A 19,413-nucleotide genomic window follows, 5' to 3' on the forward strand; every position below is an offset into this window, starting at 1 on the left:
TCCCCAAGCAACCCTTAAACTGCACATTCAATTGCTACTCCTCGCGATTTTAAAATTAATAATTTTTTTTAGAAATTCGGTCTTACTGATTATTCTCATATACTTTGAGAGGGGTGCAAATGTTGTATTGCATCAAATATTTCAATTTCTTTGATTAATTTTGTTTAAATAGACTACAAGCAACCCTTAAACTGCACATGGAATTGTCACCCCTCGGGATTTTAAACTTAAGAATTTTTTTTAGAAATTTGGTACCTACTTCAAATATTTCAATTTCTTGGATTGATTTTGTTTAAATAGACTACAAGCAATCCTTAAACTGCACATGAAATTATTCACCCCTCGCGATTTTAAAACTACGAATTTAGAAATTCTGCCTTGAGAAGGGTGCAACTTTTGTAGTATGTCAAATATTTCAATTTTTTTGATTGATTTTGTTTAAATAATCTACAAGCAGCCCTCCAACTGCATATGCATTGCTATGGAAAACCTCTAAATTGAAACAACGGTGTGACCATTGTGACAGATTCAGTTGTTTGAATCAACTACGCTTTTTAAGATGGTAACACTTACCGCTCACGATGTCTCCTTCTAGTTATCCAATCGGCACCTTCGATAATGCTTCGAACTTCCCTTCCGCCGGACGAATCTCCATCGGAAGTTTGGTTCGTATCGTCACTACTAATTTTGTCACTATCGAACGACTTTTTATAACCGACGTCCGAAACACGCGCACTTTCGTCCGCACCGTTTTTCGCGGAACCTTCCACTTCCGAACCGGAATGCGAATCGTCCGACGAGATACCCTCGTCAAGAGCAAAATCGGAAGTTTCCGGTTTTAAAATTGAACGTAAACCGCTGTGAGTCGTAGCACCGAGTCGCCTCACTTCCTCAGACTTCTTCAATACCGACTTGAGCGACTCTTGAAACCTTGGCGATACCCTGGCGCTAACCTGAGAAAAATCCAATTTTGATTTTAAAATTCCCTTCCTCTCTTTTTGATTAACATTGTCATCCTTAGAAGAATCTGTAAATAAACTCAAAGTAAATAACCAAAGGATTCACTCAAAAATTGCAAATTAATCACACCTAAAGCGAACATGTTGTGCTTTCTACTTGGTGGAGCGCGTGCCGTTTCAACTTCGTCTACGGTAACAGGCTGCGATTGAAATCTAGCGGAGCGTGGTCTGTACTTGGTGGCGGTATTAGATGAAATGGTCTGACTAAATAGCTTAATTCTCTCCGAAATACTCAAGCGAGCTGGATCTGTTCTGTCCAGTTTACCATCTGCGTGATAACATGCAAAGCCAAATGATAACTACTCAAACACTCAAAACTTACCAACTGAGGCATCCTCCTCCACGCTCAGTTTTCTCGCCTCCTGCACTTCGCTGACGGTGATCGGCTGCGTTGAAAATCGACTAGCGGGCACTTCCTCGCGATGTTTTAAACCGCCTGCTCCAAACGGTTAGAGACACACCGAATATTGCGTCCAGACTTACCTTTTCTCATGGCTTTGGCCTCTTCGGCCAGGGTCTTCATTTGCAACTTGCCTGCAGCGCACTTCGGCGAAGGAAGCGGGCTAACGGAAGACGCAGCCTCACTTTCAAGCTCCAAGCCATCCCCAAGAGACTGAAAGGCCGAATCTGAAGACATCTTCCCTGATATTCCACTATCGATGGTCGTATTTGGCAAGGAAGACGAAAAGATACTGTTAAGGTTGTTTTCGCTGTCGAACGAAGTCGTCAGATCCACCAACGAGTGAGCATTGTGACCACCATTGCAATCGGTCGTTGCCGAAGGTAAATCTTGATGCAACGGTTTTCGGAGCGAGTTACGGCTGAAAGAACAAAACGTAAGCGACTAAATTGAACTCGGAGTGCCGCAATTTTTAGACAGATTGTAAATTCTAAAGATAGCCGAGTATTTTGGCAACAACTACTAAATAAAATCGACCACGTAAAATCCATCAAGTTGTTTCTTAACTTATAAATTTGCCGGTCAGATTATAATTAGATTATGACCCAATTTATGTATTATAAATATTACGTTCACACGTTTTTTCATAAAGGTTGTCCTTGCAAAATTCGTACTATACAGTGTGTGCCTGGTTCTTTTGCTAACTTGTATACTGTTCGAGTTGGAATTAACAAAATAAAGAGTATTTTTCTCAAGATTGGAATGACCAAATCAGAAGAACAATTGAGCATATGGCATTAATTACTAGTATTATCAAAAAAGTACGGTTTTTTTGGATCAAACTTAAAATGGTAAAATCAAAATTTCATTAATTCGCTTAGAGTTACGAGGGAACAAAAAATTGTCAATCTCAGAATGATCCTATATGTTCATAATAAAAAGGGACAGAAACTTCACTTTTTTAAATGGACCACCCTGTATTTTAATCCAAAAAATGGCGTTTCAAAAATATAACTCCAAAAAATTCAATACTGATTCAAAAAAATTAAAAAATCTCTTTACAACATTTTTGTATTATTGAACTTTTTTTAATTTTGTTAAAATGTTCTTGATTTTTTGGAATGGTCGCAGGGATGAAATTTTCTACATTCGTGAAGTAACGAGACCACAAAATTCAACTAGCGCCAAAATATTTCAGCCCCCCCCCCCCAAATTCATTTTCGGATTATCATCCACTAAAACCTGGTTGTGGTAGTGTGCCTTTTTGAGATAACGATACTCTATGAACGGCGTGCACGTTTGCATTTGTACTTTTCGCTTCACGGCTCATCGGTCGCAAAACTTTTTCTAAATTACTAGCATGGATAGCTCTAGGGACCATTGCACTATTCTTATTACTAGCCATTTTAGGCGAATGAAACTGCGGCAGATTCAATCCTAACGAAAAACGCGGAAAAAAGAATCTAATTTTGCTTACCTCGCCTCAAGCTCGTGGTAGGTTACCGGCTGAGTCCGATATCGCTCGCCGTTCCTTTTAGTTTTCGGAATTGCGCCAGTTGACAGTCTTTTCTCTATATTAAGTACCATATCACAGACGGATAGAGGACGCGGCTTGCGTAGCTCGCGATCCTCGGGTTTTTGGGGAAGAGGATTTTTGACGTTGAAATCCGTACAGACCGTGTGCGACCGACGCGAATTGCGGTGACGTCGAAAATCGGAGACCGCCGAATCGGAAGCGCAGTCATTGGAGCAGAACGATAATCTCGGTCGCGGGGAGCTTTCGCGCGAGGTGCCCTGTTTGAGAATCGGCTTGACGTCGCACTCGTCAGTGCTGGACCGCTGGTAATTGTATCGGTAGGAGGCTTCTGACGCGTCCGAGTCGCGATCTTCGGCGGAATTTTTGCTGTTCTTCAAAATGGGCTTCTTGGGCTTATCCTCGTAGTCGTCGGTATCGGTACTGGATTTCTTCTTCAGGATAGGTTTGGGTACATCAAATGATGAAGAATCGACGGTTTGGTCTTCAGAAAAACTTCTCTTTTTCAAAATTGGTTTGACGGTCTCATTCGACTCTAGTACCATTTCTGCACCTCCAGCAGCAGCGAGAATAACAGCGGTTGCGATCGAAACATGTGGGGTGTGCGTGCTGGAACCGGCGCTGCTGCTACCAGATCGCCGTTTGAGTATACCATGTGGCTCTGGGGAGTTTATGGGAGGCTCAATATCATCTTCCACTCGCGACGATCGGCGTTTCAGGATGCCATGCAAGCCGGATTCGGGAGACTGCGATCTGAGGATTTCCTCCAGTGAGGATCGGCGCTGATTTTTTAAAATTGAACGCGAATCCGATCGGCCATGGACGGCCATTTCTGGGCTGCAGCTGCGGTGACGTAGCACTTGAGACTCGTCCAAGCTTCGTCTTTTCTTCAGAATCCCTTGCCGGCGACGATTCGTGGCTGGATCTACGACGCTCGGGGAGAAAGTTACGGGAGGTGTCGCGGTCGGCGGTGTTCCCGATTGCGAACGCACTTGGTCCACGGAAACCTTGCGCTTCAAAATTGATATGGGACCACTGACCGTGTTACTAATAACGGGCGGCGCAGCCGCCTCATCTTTCTTTTTCAAAATTGAATACGTGTGAGTCTTAACCGTATCGTGGGAAGTTTCGAGCTTCTCGGTGGTTGTGTGAACGGCAGGGTTTTGGACACTCGACTTGGTTTTCACGGCTAATTTTTCGATGCGCGCCAAGGCGTCTTGAGTTAACGCGGTCAGCTCGTCCATTCGTTTTGATACATTAACAGATCTGCGCGGTTTATTACTATTTAATGGAGTTTTCTCCTGTTTCACTAAAGTTCTGTTTTCCTTATTACCTAATTTATGAAATAAGTTGGTCGGTTTGATGGATTCGAGAGACTTCTTGGGGTAAGCTCTGCTTAATTTTCCCATTTCGGAGTGAGATACGAGTTGACCCCTACGGGCGTTTTCCATATGTATACTAAGTTCCGATTTTTTTAACGGCGTGCGCGATGATATGGCAGTACTGAGAACGGGAGAGGCAGTGGATACATTATCACATTTAGGCGTTTCACTACTTAAATGAGAATCTCGTGAAGGCTGTTGCAGTACTTCGGGCGGGAAAAAGCGTCGACGTCGCCTACGTGTTATGAAGTCCTCTATAACAAAAAAAAGGACAACGATGTTACAAGGGTAAAAGGGCTTATAGCAGATAATGAAATTCTAAGGCATTGGCATCGATGTCTAGACGGTTGTCATGGTTACCTTGCAGCCAGAAATTCTGGAAGATTGAAACTTAATCCACCACCTTTATGCATCATTCTATATTTTAATCATATACAACAGAATTCATATAAAATTATGTGTCATCGCACGTTCTTTAGTTAAGCAAGTAAATAGTAAGAGTTATGAAAGCTTAGAGATTTGAAAAGGTGTACACTTCCTAATGAATATTGGAAACAAAAAGAACTCGGGAACTCTCAGAAGTAATTCGATTGTCACCTTATGCCAACGCAAATTTTAGGTAGATGTCAAAATACATCCCAACGTAAACAACATAAAAATGGCCTCCACGTTTTGGCACTTTATTGTTGCACACTAAAAACTTTTAAAATTTTAAATATGAAATATGAATTTCGAAGGCAGCTTAGCAAATTCGAAAAATGTTAACACAACCTCTTTAAAAATTGAAGTTAGCATTCAGGAATATTAAACACGCTATTATTCGTACCAACATAAAAGTAATCATGAAATACGAAGTAACATAACCTCACATTTCGACAAAATAAACTGAACTTCTTATTAAGATTGTGGAAAATTTCGGGTTTGTTCCGCAAATTTTTTTGTTAAAAACGCTTAAAACAAACAGTTTTTATTAATTTCATTCTTTTTTTTAAACACCAATACTGGTTACTAGCTTAAAAAACAAATAAATTTTAGATATGAATCGTGAACTCCTTAAGAGCTTTATCTATTTGCAAGAATTTTTTGAGCTCAGCTCCTTAAAAAGGATGTAATTTTTGGAGTGCCCAAATCAAAATGAATATTGAACTCTAATACCTTACTAATTCAAAAATTAATTTTATCTTCTAATTACCTTAGTAACCAATTAGGATGAAAAGACCGGGATTGCAAAGATTCTGGACAAATACGGAAAAATAGTGCAGTTTTTGAAGACAACCGGGAGAAAATTGCCTTGATTCATTTATCAAAGCTATCTATAAATCAATGTATAAATAGATCCAGAGAACCAGGGGCGGACTGGTCCGGGGAGGCGGGTGGCGATTGCCACCTGGCCTGTACGTCATAATGGCCCGTTGGAAATTTATAAGTATGTGCTGTATTTAGTTTCTTGCACTATTAATAAGTTATTGACACGTTTCTCTAATTGGGGTTGATGTTAGGTTGTTAAAAAATTAAAAAATTCTGTTTTAATTGAAGTGTTTTACAATGAATTTATCATTTTTTAGCGTAGCATGAAAGTGCTGAAATACAATGATAGGCGACGCGCCTCGTTTGGATTGTATAGTTTGTTACTTTTAATTATCAGCTGCAATTAAAAAAAACTGTATTGTAATTGATTTCCGAAAAAGGAGTACCTTAAAATGAAGCAAAAAATGTTTTTGTGGTACAACGCAGAGCTCCCCCCCCCCCACCGCAACCTTCATTACTACACTAATACTTTAATGGCCCGTAACCTATGCAATTCCACCTGGCCCGCCCCTGACTAGAAACCAATTTCGAAGGAAAATTCAAAGGGCTGTAACTTTTGAACTAGTAGCCCAATCTTGGAACTGTTTGAAATTATGGATTCTACAGGCCACATTCTATAAAAAAAATTTTTTTCCGGGTCGATCTGAGACAATTTTTTTTTCGGAGCTCAAAAAAGGCAGTGTATAACCTTCCTTTTTTACCAAAAATCGACTGCATGAAAATTCTCGGGAAAACACTTTTTCTTATTAATTTTGGTGCGTAGAATCCAAAACAATTCGTACTTTTTCGATCGGGCGTCTCAATCAAAAGTTATGGACTAGAAACAGGGGCGGACTGGTCCGGGGAGGCGGGTGGCGATTGCCACCTGGCCTGTACGTCATAATGGCCCGTTGGAAATTTATAAGTATGTGCTGTATTTAGTTTCTTGCACTATTAATAAGTTATTGACACGTTTCTCTAATTGGGGTTGATGTTAGGTTGTTAAAAAATTAAAAAATTCTGTTTTAATTGAAGTGTTTTACAATGAATTTACCATTTTTTGTCGTAGTATGAAAGTTCTGAAATACAATGATAGGCGACGCGTCTCGTTTGGATTGTATATTTTGTTACTTTTAATTATCAGCTGCAATTTAAAAAAAAACTGTATTGTAATTGATTTCCGAAAAAGGAGTACTAAAATGAAGCAAAAAATGTTTTTGTGGTGCACCTCAGAGCCCCCCCCCCCCCCATACACACACTAATACTTTAATGGCCCGTAACCTATGCAATTCCACCTGGCCCGTAAGTACCCAGTCCGTCCCTGCAGAGAACCCGTCTACCGTGAAGATATTTTTTCACCAATATCAACAATGACTGCAGTAATTCAGTCCTACAAAGAGCATACAATTTATTTAACTCCTATCATCCTATCCTATAAAGCGCACATCCAGGAAATCTTCCTGAAGAACAGTTTCTTGTTTCCAGTTTGACTGGCCTTAGTTACCATGGATGCAATAAACAAAACAAAATCTTCATAAATCCATGGCTAAAATTAAAAAAAAAGGTTGTGGTACAACAATGTAATCAGGAAAAAGAAAGCAAAAAATTGACGTTAAGATATACATAGATTTGGAGCTTTTTGTTATTATTCTTCTAAAAAAATGTCAATGAGATAAGTTTTATTTTTATTTTTAAAACATCCATGATAATATGACGTCTTGTCATGGTGATCTCGGAAACCATAAAATAAACAATAAAAATGCAGAGTTTAAATTCTGAATTGAAGCTTTAAACAATACCTAAATTTTGAGTTTATGATCATTTTAGGCGAACAACCGTTACGTAGGGGTTGGTTTCCGAAAAAGGAGGAGAAACGTACGTCGTTTATCAACGCAATTTGTGCATTTGCTCAACATTAAATTTATGAATTTTTGTTTAAATCCAGCATTCCCGCATTACGATTATTTTTGCAATTTAAGTTTCAATTTAAAGTAAGTTGTGTGAATTCCCCTTAACTTTAATTAAAAGACGCATCTTCTCTATACAGAATTTTAATACCCGGAACCCTTCATGTCAATATGTGATAAAGGCGCCTTTATCCAGGGCCGGATTATCCACTAGGCAAACTAGGCAATTGCCTAGGGGCGCACGGATCAATGGGGCGCCGCGCCCGGGCACCGGCACCACGCACCAAACGTGTACGCGATAATTTTCTATCACCAGCAGTCACGTATCACTATTACAAGATGATGTGGAAATTCGGAAATGTGCAGAACATTTAAAATCTGTATACTTTGAAGATTTATATGAAACGTTTTCTGTAGAATGCGTTCAATTCAAGTATTTCATTGAGCATTTAGAAAATGTGGAAAATATTAACTTTTATAAGAGAGAAAAATGTAATAACAATGTTTCCCAACATCGAAATTGCAGCAAGAATTTTTTAAGTTTATTTATAACCAATGCTACAGGCGAACGATCTTTTTCGACTTTAAAAAGGACAAAAACACATCTCAGAAATTCAATTAATGCTCAGAGCATTTCAAATTTGGCAGTTCTTTCTATTAATAGTGATTTGACGAACAGGCTGGATTTTAGTGACGTTATAAAAGAATTCTCTTGTAAAAAATCACGCAAAAATATTTTCTGTGTTCTTACTAGGAAAAGAGGGGGAGGGGGGGCGCCAGTAGAGTTTTGCCTAGGGGCGCATACACAGTTAATCCGGCCCTGCCTTTATCCGATGAGTCATACACAACTTAGTTTGACTTTGATGTACCTATACAAATTGTTTTAATTTCAAACATCACCAATAGAAAATAAGCAAATCTCTCACGTTCTGCTAATTATAATTACGTGAAGAAAATAAAATCAATGCGTTTTGACTAACCTTACCCACCCCAATAATCGATGGAACGTAATAAAAATTCTTTACTTTACGACATCTACCTATAGATAAAGAAGCCCAGAATGCCCGGAAGGGACAAAAATAGAGCACTATACTATTAAAATATTGATGCAAGCCATGCATAAAGTGAGTACACTGTCTGGTGGATGGGTGTATATTTTCTAGACAGCTTTTATATAAATTTTATAGGGCTTCTTAAAAAAGCTGCAATATTTAATAAGGGATGATTTCATCTTCCATATCGTACTATTTTTGCAACACGAATTTTCATAAAGCCTTTACAGGAAACTAAGTAACTTTTTGCCTATACTGTGTATAAAAACATTGCAATATTGAAGTAAACATACCTGTTGAATCTGGTTGAGGAACTTCTTCGGAATTTAACGCTCGATTTAGATTCGACTTACGTTTACCGCTTTTATCGCGTTCTATTTTAAGACTACGTTGAGCATCAATTCCATTTGACATGTGCTGGGAAGGTTTCTGCAACAAACAGTAGCTTACATAATTTTGCCGCACACAAAAAAAACGAAGGGGGATGAAAATTGTGTCAAACACGTGCGACAGTAATGCTCCTTTTATTACCCAAAGAACCATGAAAAGGGAAAGTAGAAATGTAACGGAAGCGCTTGCTTATTAAGGTAAAAACGGGTAGTTTCCTCCGCAATAAACATCAAACGATCCTTCTCGTGTATAAGGAAATGCTCCGTAATGGTACATAAAAATTTATATTCGAAGAATGTACACGAGGAAATTTCACACGCAACTATGTACAATAAGCTGCCTGTATAACAGGCGTCGACGTTGCATTTGTTATTAATTAAACATTTTATAACTGCGGCATACATTTGGTTTTTGTTCCAAGCGATTGTAGAAAATCGCTTTAGATGTAGGGATGAGAAACTGTCCTCATTTTCCTGTGTAGAATACATTGGTTAACAGAAAAAAGGGGAGGTTTTCAAAATTGAGAACTTGAACTTTAATTTCGGAGCACCCTGTACCGGTTTTCAGTGCGCCACATTGTAAAATGCAATTCAACAATCGAGAAAACATTGATTTTTCGTTTAACAAGTAAAAAAATTACGTTAGTAATTTACCCCGTCAAATTTTTTTATAGATAGATAGCCAGATAAAGAATTGTCGAATTTTTGCGACACAGCCGTATTTTAAAGCAACAAATGTACCCCTTTGGGGGCTTTTGGAGCTACGCACCCAAAAGTCCCAAAAATTCGGTTTCTTCCTTCATTTTTTTTAATTTGTAGAATTATTTCCAACATTCTTATCCCTAGACGTAGGAGAGAAACATTCTGATCTGAAGAAAATTGATGTTCGAGGAATTTTGAACATTAAAATCTTGAGTCAAAAATACGACTTTTTCAAAGAAAATTGTGTGTATTTAATCATCAAAATCGCGTAACAATATTTGAATATATGCTGGCGTCATCAAAAAGAAGTCGAGTATACCCGTACTCCCTACGGCCGACAAAGTTCAAAAATTATTATAGGGATGATATAAAATAAGATCTAATATTAATCGCAACAAATTAATATAATTGGTGGGCAAATACCTCTAAATTGAATGTTTCGATTCATATGCATATTTTTGCATATTTCGTTCTGCATCTTTATTGCTAACTTCACTAGAAATATGCAAAATGTTGTTGCTGGGTGGTCATTGATAACATCACACGGGAATGCACAAATGGAATATGGACCAAAGGCAGTACTTTTATAACGTGTTTCTACCAATCCGCTGAGTATTAGAGTGGAGTATTTTTATGAGGTGTTTTTTGGGTTTCAAAATTGTTAGAAATCTTTTTCATTCTCGTGCCAACTATTGCATTTTCTTATCTTTCAAACGATATTTTCAAAGATACCAAATGTAGTGTCAATTTTCGCAACATTTTTAGAAACATTACTAAAAGGTCATACCTAAAAACCTAATTTAAATAGCATCCACATTATAATTAAGAACAACAATTATTTACATGCTAATTAAAAGCAAAGTGATTATTTAAAGGTGGAACCGGTCAAAAATATTTGTCATCATGGCACACTTGGATTCGGAAAAGAACGTTTTTCTACAAATGATTTTTTTGTCTGAAACTTTCTTAGGCAATGTAGGTTTATTTTTGTATCAGCGAAATGTTGTAATTTCGGCTATCCAAAGCTCTAATTTGTATGGGCAATTAAAATTAAAATAATTTTTTCATCCTGTATACGGGAACGCATCGCAAAAAGAGTTTTCAGAATTTTTTTAATTACTGGCAAGTCTATGTGAACGTAGTTCCTTTTGAATTACCTTGGCAATTTAAAAAATAATATACGCATAAATCATAATAACTATTATTTGCATGCGATTGTGTTTTTGAACTCGAGTTTTTAAGATAAAATATACATGGTGAACATTTTGTCTGGAACACTGGATATATCTTCAAAACAACATTCTTTTAAAGAAACTTCTTATAGTATCCAAAATTATTAAAAGTATGACACCAGTTTACGTACGTTAAATTTGTGATCAGTGGCGTACTTTTGCATGGTGAAGGGGGGTAATATCTTTTAAATGGCAACTACTAGTTTTTGATATTCAAAATACACTTTTTTGGATAGAGCAATATAAGAAACTTATTATACAGGGTGCTCCAACAGTGCGTCGGTCTTTCCTAGCTCATACGAATTATCAAAGTGGAGCTTGCTTATGGGGAATTATAGAGAAAAAAATTAATAATTTGGTAACATTGACAAAAAACCAAAAAGTGAATCTATTAAAAAAAATCAGTTGCCTATTGACACCGGCAAAATGGGACAGCCTGTGTATTTCAGAATACTTTCTATCGTTGAGATTTGCCCAAAAGGTTGCACTGTTGCAGGACCCAGTATTGCATAATCAAATTTAAGAGAAAAACTCACATTAAGGAAAATTGTGTTAATTAATTCTATAATTTCACTAGATTGCAAAAAATAGGTTATTCTTTTGTTAATTATGTCAAAGTAATTTATTGTATACCATTAAAAATGTATAAGTAAATCTACAGTATGTCCCAGATCGTGTGGGATTGCATGGGTAACTTTCTTATTATTAAAGATAAAGAATTGGTTAAATGGACAATGTTTTGCAGTGTTAGATGCTTATTTAAAATTTCCTTGTGGAAATTCAAAATGTTGAATAGGTTTGACGTAAATTAAAAAAAAATAAAATTTGTCATTTCCTTGAAAGTATAAAGTATAAAAAAAGTTTTATATAAATATATTGGATTTTTAGATTACTCGATAGATTTTTTATTTCTCATTTCAACTTTTCATAGGATAAGATTGACAATAAGATACCAGTTATATCAACGGTTTTTATATTTTAATCAAGTAGTATGCGATGAATTAAAAACCAAAACAAAACAAAATCTATTTACCCTAAGTTACAGACGGGATCTAGGACACACTGTATATGGTTACAAACTATTTACAATGGCGTGCGTCTACAGAACTAAAAGGGTCACTTTTTTAATGGAAAGCATTATGTTTCGTGAAGAATGAACCTTTTGTTTAATATGACAACATAAAAACATGATCAAACGAGTAAAATTATGTAATTAATTAAAAACTATTTTCCTTTTCTTTGAAATTAGATAAATTTTTTTAAGCTGCTACAACCCAAAAAAGTGTACTCTTTAATAATATGTAAAAACTAGTAGTTTCCATTAAAAAAATATGCCCCCCTTGACCACGCAGAAGTACGCCATTGACCACAAATTTAAACTACCTAGATTGATAGCAATTTTTTTATATTTTTGGGTACCATAAAAAGTTTATTTAAAAAAAATGTCGCTTCTAAGATATATGATAAATGTTCCAGACAAAATGTCCACCCTGTGTATTAATTGTTGGGCCAGCCCTTTGTATACTCATTTCAAATAAATTTCCAAGAATTACGGCCTAGTTAGGGCCTTTTATCTACTTACCAATGATTTATTGGCCGATTTCGCTTTCGTAATTACTTTTCCCGTACATAATTGTTTAAGAAAGTACATATATAAATATGTTTATCCAAAAGACATTTTTTTCTACTGAATTGCTGCACACTTCTTCTTGCAAAATTATTAAATTACGATTCTGCAACTAAATTATATGATCTTGTTTTTCAGTAAGTTTCCTTAATTTCGCAATACTGTTGGCAGATTTTCTGTAGAGGATGGTCCACGTCCCAATTGACAAGTTGAGCTTAGAAATCAAGTAAGAACGGGAGGGGCGGGGAGGGTTGAATCCAAGAATACTCGGGCACCTCATAAGAAATTTTGGATTCTAACCAGCTCTTCATTTTGATAAGATTCTTGAATTTATTCCGGGTAGGGGAGGCGTCTCGGTATCAATTTCCGAAAAGTGAACTTTGTTGACATTTACCAAAATAAAACTGTTACAGTTCAGTTTCAACGGCCTTTTTATGCAAATTAGAACTGCTCGCGAAAATAGTCAACGTGAGCGCATAGCTTATTACCTTAACCGCAACAATAGGCACACTATGATCCATCTATACATATGGGAGCAATGGACTCGAATTACTGGTATAATGCATACGGTTTCTTTTATACTGGTAGTGAAGAAAGAGGTACTGGGTGTTATTATAGTACATGGGTGAAGTGCGATGACCATCACGGTCCGCTGCACCCTACACAACAGGTGATTCATGCCAGTGTAACTTGCAACGCTAAATATGGTTCTGTATATCGGGCACGATCTATAAGACGACCTTGCTTTATTTGCAAAGTGGTTAGTCGCCATCGATAACTGTTAAAAGCACAAACCTCCTCTTGAGAGGCGGCAGCCGCACGCAATCTGGAAGCTCGCGTCGTACGGGGCTCCTCCGAGCTGCTCGAGACGTCTTTGTGAATAGGACGTTTCTTCGCCGACGGCTGAGACTCGCTTGGCGTCGTACCGAACTGCGACGCCAATTGCTTGCGACGCTCCTCCTTGTAGTGGGCCATCCGTTCGGCCCGAGTGCTTTGCAGCTGAGACATTTTGGCTTTTGTGGAGTTCAGAATATCACATTTTCGAGAACGCGTTGGACGACGATGACGAATTCCTGCAACAAAAATATTCCATTTAATAACAGTCGAACAGGCGGCTTCAATCAATACGAACTTTCTTTTCATTTTAAGCGTATCTGTCATTCAACTTAAAAGTAAACCGTCTCAGACACGATTTATAAATAAAGACGCCGAAAACAACGAGGTTCAATATCCGATTAATTTGATAACTGAAAGAAACTAGGGTTCAGTTACCAAACAATGGAGAAATAAATCCAATTAGAAAAGTGATCCCCCAAGGGAGCTGTAGGGTTCCATAGTAGCTAAGTATCTCCTCGAACTTTTCAATTTTAGTACATATTTACAAAATATTCTATACTGACATTGATAAATTACGAATTAACTGCGTTATAGTTTCCGAAATCACTTTGCGTTTTCACAAAGTTCCAGACATTCGATTAGAAGTTTTTGGGGGTCCTGCTCAAAAGCCACTACTCGCATTAACTTGTTATGAACATTAAAGTTAAAGTGATAAGAGATGGAGATCTACTTGAAAAGTCAGAGAAATGTGTCCTTTTTCATATGCCTGTTATTTTACAAAAAAATAAGCGACTGAAGAAACTGCAGAAACCGTTTGAGGGGATAAGAAAAAGGAAAAAGCATCTGAATCCGACGGGGGATTTAGATCTTGACCGATTGACTGAATGAGGAGCTCTGATTGGTTACAATTTAAAAATTATCCAGTCAAGTTTCTTAATTATGTCAATCAGCTGAACTGAGCGGTAGAAGTACGACAAAAAAATTACAATTAAGTCCGGAAACTGACCCCTCTCACTATAGACCTCTTGCGAGATCGCAGGCACTTCAACCCATTTTGACATATCAATATTCTATACGAGCATTAGCCAGGTTTGACTCTACCATCAGTAACATCTTGTCGAGGGCTACCATATTCTCTTTGTCGGTACCCACTTCTGACGTCCCATCACGCGCAATTCACATTTGAAGTTTTTACAAATAAATTTGCAAATATGCGCTAAAAAGGCACTGTGAAGCCAGCCATCGAGCGAGCAATTGGGAGAAAACATAAACATCTCGCTTAACAACTCGATTCAAAAAAGTTGTAGATAATTGTGAGGTTAAAAGGAGCACCAGAGCACCTATTTTATAAGCTAAAATTTTTGAAACAGAAACATTTTTTTGCTTATGGAAACTGTGGTTTTGTAGGTGATTATTAAAATATACGGTATACGAGCAGACCCCACGAACTGTTTAGCGAGAAACTAAGCACTTCCGTGAATATTTTTCGAAGAGAGCCCCAAAATGACTTATGAACAACATTGGGGATCAGGGAGAGAAAGGACAAAGTACCTCATTTGATCCCAGCTTTCGAAAATTAGAAAAACTCAAATTTTTTTTCAGGTTCGCCTTGAGTTCAAGCTTTTCTTTTCCAATGAGTGGAGCTCGGGAATTAATTGCTAGTAAAAGGAATGTTTTTAGCATGCTATGTCTACAGGAGTGCGCAAGGGACACTGTGCGCACATTTGAATAACGAAGTTCTTTTGCAGGTGCAAATCGTCTCAGAGGAACAACCAAATATGGTAATAGTGGGCGAAAACTGGCATTTGGTAGTTTTTTCCGGGAACCATGATAGATGGAAAAATGGGCCTTGATACTTTAAAATGAAAAAACCAAAATTTCTACCTCAGGACGGTACAGCCTTAGACGCATTAAATAAAAACACATTTTTTATTATACCTGAATCACAATCTCCGTTTTAAACACTCAAATGCGTGCGAAAAAAGGCCTTTAAAACACACGTGCTTTAAAGTTGCTAAGTAACGATACTTCAAGTATGACTTTTGAAACTGTCATCTGGATGAAATAAAAAATCCTCTTAGGTCGCTTTCTGTAAATGCAGAACATTTCTTTGGCTTTTGTACCTACCCTTTGGTTGAAGCTTTCACAAATGCGCGTAATTTAGGGTATGTTTCCAAATCTGTTCCACTTTTTAATCGCAGCATTGCTTTAAAGTTTTGAATGAATGCACCAAAATATAGAAGATTTAAATACCTTTGACATTTCCTTCATATATGCCAGCATTATGGATGCATTTAAGACTGTATTCGTAAGTAACTTCCTATTCATCCATGGAAAACAACTTTTCATATTCTTTATAATAGGCTTTACTGGAGTTGGATTTTACACCTACCAACGTTTGTTTAGATTTTCCAACAATCGATTTAATGGACGGTGTATTATCTTTTTCAACGGAAATCGTTTAATTCACAAAGACGATGATTTTTATAAGCAAACGTCAAGTGACATTTCCATGGCAATCGTGAAATTACGAACACCCAGCCCACTTAATTAGACATGTATTCGAGTATAACGTCAATATGACTTCATTGTATTTCCTATTTTTAAATTATACTGCAGGTATAATAAAAAATACTATAAGATACACGTGTATAATTGATCTTTAAAGCACTTGCAACGTTAAAGGCACTCCGCTTTGCGTCGTGCCCTTAAACTCGTTGCGCGTGCTTTAAAGACTTGATTATACACTTGTATCTTAATATACTATTTAATCAATGTTTAGACGGGAGTGCAAAATTTTGTGTTTATTTCGAATGTTAAAATTCAAAAAAAATCCCACTGGTCGATCCCCAAAACTGTCATAAAATTTAGTAGGTAAGCTCTTCATGTATTTCAGAATGGTAATCGGGACACCCTGTATTTACCATTACTCAAAGCTTGATCACTAAATCTGCTAGAATTTGTTACAAATAGGCACATAATTGCTGAATTTTATTTATTATTTATTTGTAGTTTTACTTTTGCTATAAATTTAAAATTTGGTTCAATAATTAAGTACCTTTTGATTGTTTTTGTAATTTAACAAGGAAGTGTGATGTTAATAAGTGCTCACATTTCGTCGGCCGTTACCGAATATGAAAAATGATTATGAAGGTGGTCTACACCTAAAAGGATGGGCGCCGATCTAACGTGGCGGTCTCAATTCAATTAATTCAGTTTGTCTTACAGATCTTACGGATCCCAGCTGGACCCTGAGATTCAAACTTCTTTAATTATTAAAATTAAAGTTTGTTGGGAGATGGGGGGGTTAGTTACATGTTCTAATTTGTAATTTGAGCTAGCTAAGGTAAGTGTTAATTGAGTGGTGTAATGAACTACTATTGCATTCAGCAATTTTGGTGCAGTAGGCGTTGACAAAATGTCAAAATAGCGATATTCCTTTAAAAATGGTAGGTATACTTAATAAAGAATCATATTGCGCTATACATAACCGTATTCGTAATAAAAAAAATGCTACTCTACAGTATGTACTTTTTTCCGACCTATACAAAAATATGAAGTTGAAGATGTCTTCTCAAAGACGAAACGTCGCATTAAAAATCTGTCTTGGACACTGTATATTCGTAGGCGAATTTTCAGGATTACGAAAATTGCCGTTCCAAAAAAACTGCAACCGATCTGACCCGTTTTGACGTAGATATTTCGAAAGTTAATCCAATGACAAGTACTTTGCGTTATATCATCGGATTTCTAATGAAACAAAGAATCTTTAGAGGGTAGTCTCATCCCGAAATGACGGGAATATAATATTCCAGGCTGGAAAGTTTATTCATAACCGTCCAGGTTAAATTGGACGATTTTCAAATCTTGAAAACTAATCCAATGACAGTATCATTTAAGTTCACTATCGCATAGAGCACACTTTCAACTTCCATTTCATCTAAGTTTGATTACAAAATGACGGGAAATCAGATGTACTACTTTAAAGTAACATTTTGCTTAAAATTTAGAAGGTATTGTTGGCCCCTATTAGTTATTTTCTAGTAAAAAGTTTTAGTCGAATAAGTTTGTAAAGAATCCTGTAAAACCAATGGAAAGTTTTGATTGATTTCAATATATTTGTATGGTCAAGTAGCGTTTTCTTCTGCTGGCAAGTGGTGGAGAAATCAAAAATTTTCAGAAAGGAAAGGAGAGAAAGCTACAATAAGCAAACTATATGAAAGAAGTAAATAATTTGTTATTAGCCATATTTGAGCTAGTCGAAGGCAATTAATAATCATTGTTCCCCTAGTTTAAGAAGTTGTAATTTTGGCGTCAGAAATTAAGCATTCCACCCCCTTGTAATGAGAAAGCTTATTTCACCTTAGCTATCTCTCTAACTGGGCTTCATTATAAGCTTGGTGACAAAACCAGCCATGGATCTTTTCGCCACCTAAAAAATTGCCATTGCCAATAAAAGCTGATAGGTTGCGGTGGAGGGAGCTAAGATGTGGACTGTGGAGGAGGCAAACTGTTTTTGAGATTTTAGTAGAGTCTGATACTTTATTTTCTTTTTTTGTATTCAAAATGCAATGCAAAATTTATCTGGCACACACCAGTAGTTGTTAACAAACCTTTACCGACGTCGCGTGGACGGATTCCATGAGAAAAAAAAAATGTTTTTGACTTCACTCAAAAATTGTGGCGTCAAAAAAATAATGATTGTTTTGCTTGTAATGACATAATTAATTGGCTGCACTAAAGTCAATAATAACGAAACCAGAGGCGCCAATGAAATAACAAAAAAATGTTTATAAAATATCTAGTTAGTATTTTTGCAAAAATCCTCGCAAAAATCAAAAGGGGGTTTAGATAGCTGTCATCATATTTCACCAAAATCGAACCCAAACGCCATTTACTCAATTTCGCTACAATATTAACTGTTAATATCTTCGCACAAACAAACCAACCGCAAACCGGAACTGGTATCAACTTCCGGGTCGGACCGGAAATGCTGCGTTTTACGCAGAGGATATGTATAGAGTGCACTTGCAATTGCGACTTACTCAATTAGCAAAACAAGAACTACTATTGGTACCTAACAAAAATGGTATTAGCATTCGATTAACAAAGAAAGCGCGATGATATCATAAATGTTTAAACATTTGAATGCGATAAACAAATAAATAAAACGAGCAATACCTTAATGTTATTCAGCTCTTCTTCAAGTCGCCACACTAAAAAATACAGCACAAATAAAATAACAATTGAGGAGCGGCGTGTTCCGCAATGTAAAACAAACTCATCTTCATTGTTCCACTTTCTTAAACAAAATGAATGTCAATGTTCGCGATAAACAGCGCGCACACACGAAGTGATAAGAGAACCATTTGAACATGAATGATTATTGTACTTGTCAATGGGTACAATTTCTACAGGCCTTTGAAAAAAACGTGATTTTCCACATTATCTACATTAGTCAACTATCCTCGTGTCCATTTATTATTAAATACCGAGACACGAGCAAGGTCGAGCCACTACCTAATAATAATTTTATGACTTCGTTTTTTTCTTGTAATTTGCATTGTTTTCCAATGTAACTTTTTAGCATGGCGTACCTTTTAAACAATCGTCACGTACTGATTGACATTCTAATTTCGATACACTTTTTTCGCTTCTCGCTACATTATTGAGGGAAATGGAGTAAGTGGGTAGTAAAGAAACTAGCAGTGACCACACGAAGGTCGGCTAAATTCATATTCCGAAAACGTGACTGAACTTTGCATTATTGTAAATCCATTAGCGCTTTAAAAAATTTGGGAGTTTGGGAAGATAAATTCCAGACATTTTGGTAAATTCATCCCAGATATGAAACAAAAACGCTTTTGACAGTCTTGCTTAAAATGATCTAAAACGACGACAATTAATGATGAAATTTTGACTTGGTCAAAATACGGTGATTGCAGTAGCCACCTAGCTCGTAGCAAATAAATATTTTATGGTAGATTACCCAAAAAGGTTTCTCAAAAAATGGCTGAATTTTTGTTCATATTTGGTCTGATGTAG

At 36.8% G+C, this 19,413-nt stretch overlaps 1 protein-coding gene across 1 annotated transcript; it reads right to left on the reverse strand.

Moving 5' to 3' along the window:
- Positions 1-569: 569 nt before the first annotated feature.
- LOC116166927 lies at positions 570-18,744 on the reverse strand. Its single transcript, XM_031482142.1, has 8 exons — positions 18,550-18,744; positions 13,327-13,604; positions 8,875-9,010; positions 2,897-4,589; positions 1,503-1,840; positions 1,342-1,455; positions 1,090-1,287; positions 570-1,027 (listed from the first exon to the last, which is right to left on the reverse strand). The coding sequence occupies exons 2-8, from the start codon at positions 13,537-13,539 to the stop codon at positions 570-572; spliced, it is 3,150 nt and encodes a 1,049-aa protein (XP_031338002.1). The 5' UTR covers positions 13,540-13,604; positions 18,550-18,744.
- Positions 18,745-19,413: the final 669 nt, after the last annotated feature.

This window comes from Photinus pyralis, unplaced genomic scaffold (assembly GCF_008802855.1).
Source record: "Photinus pyralis isolate 1611_PpyrPB1 unplaced genomic scaffold, Ppyr1.3 Ppyr1.4_LG3b, whole genome shotgun sequence".
NCBI lineage: Eukaryota > Metazoa > Arthropoda > Insecta > Coleoptera > Lampyridae > Photinus > Photinus pyralis.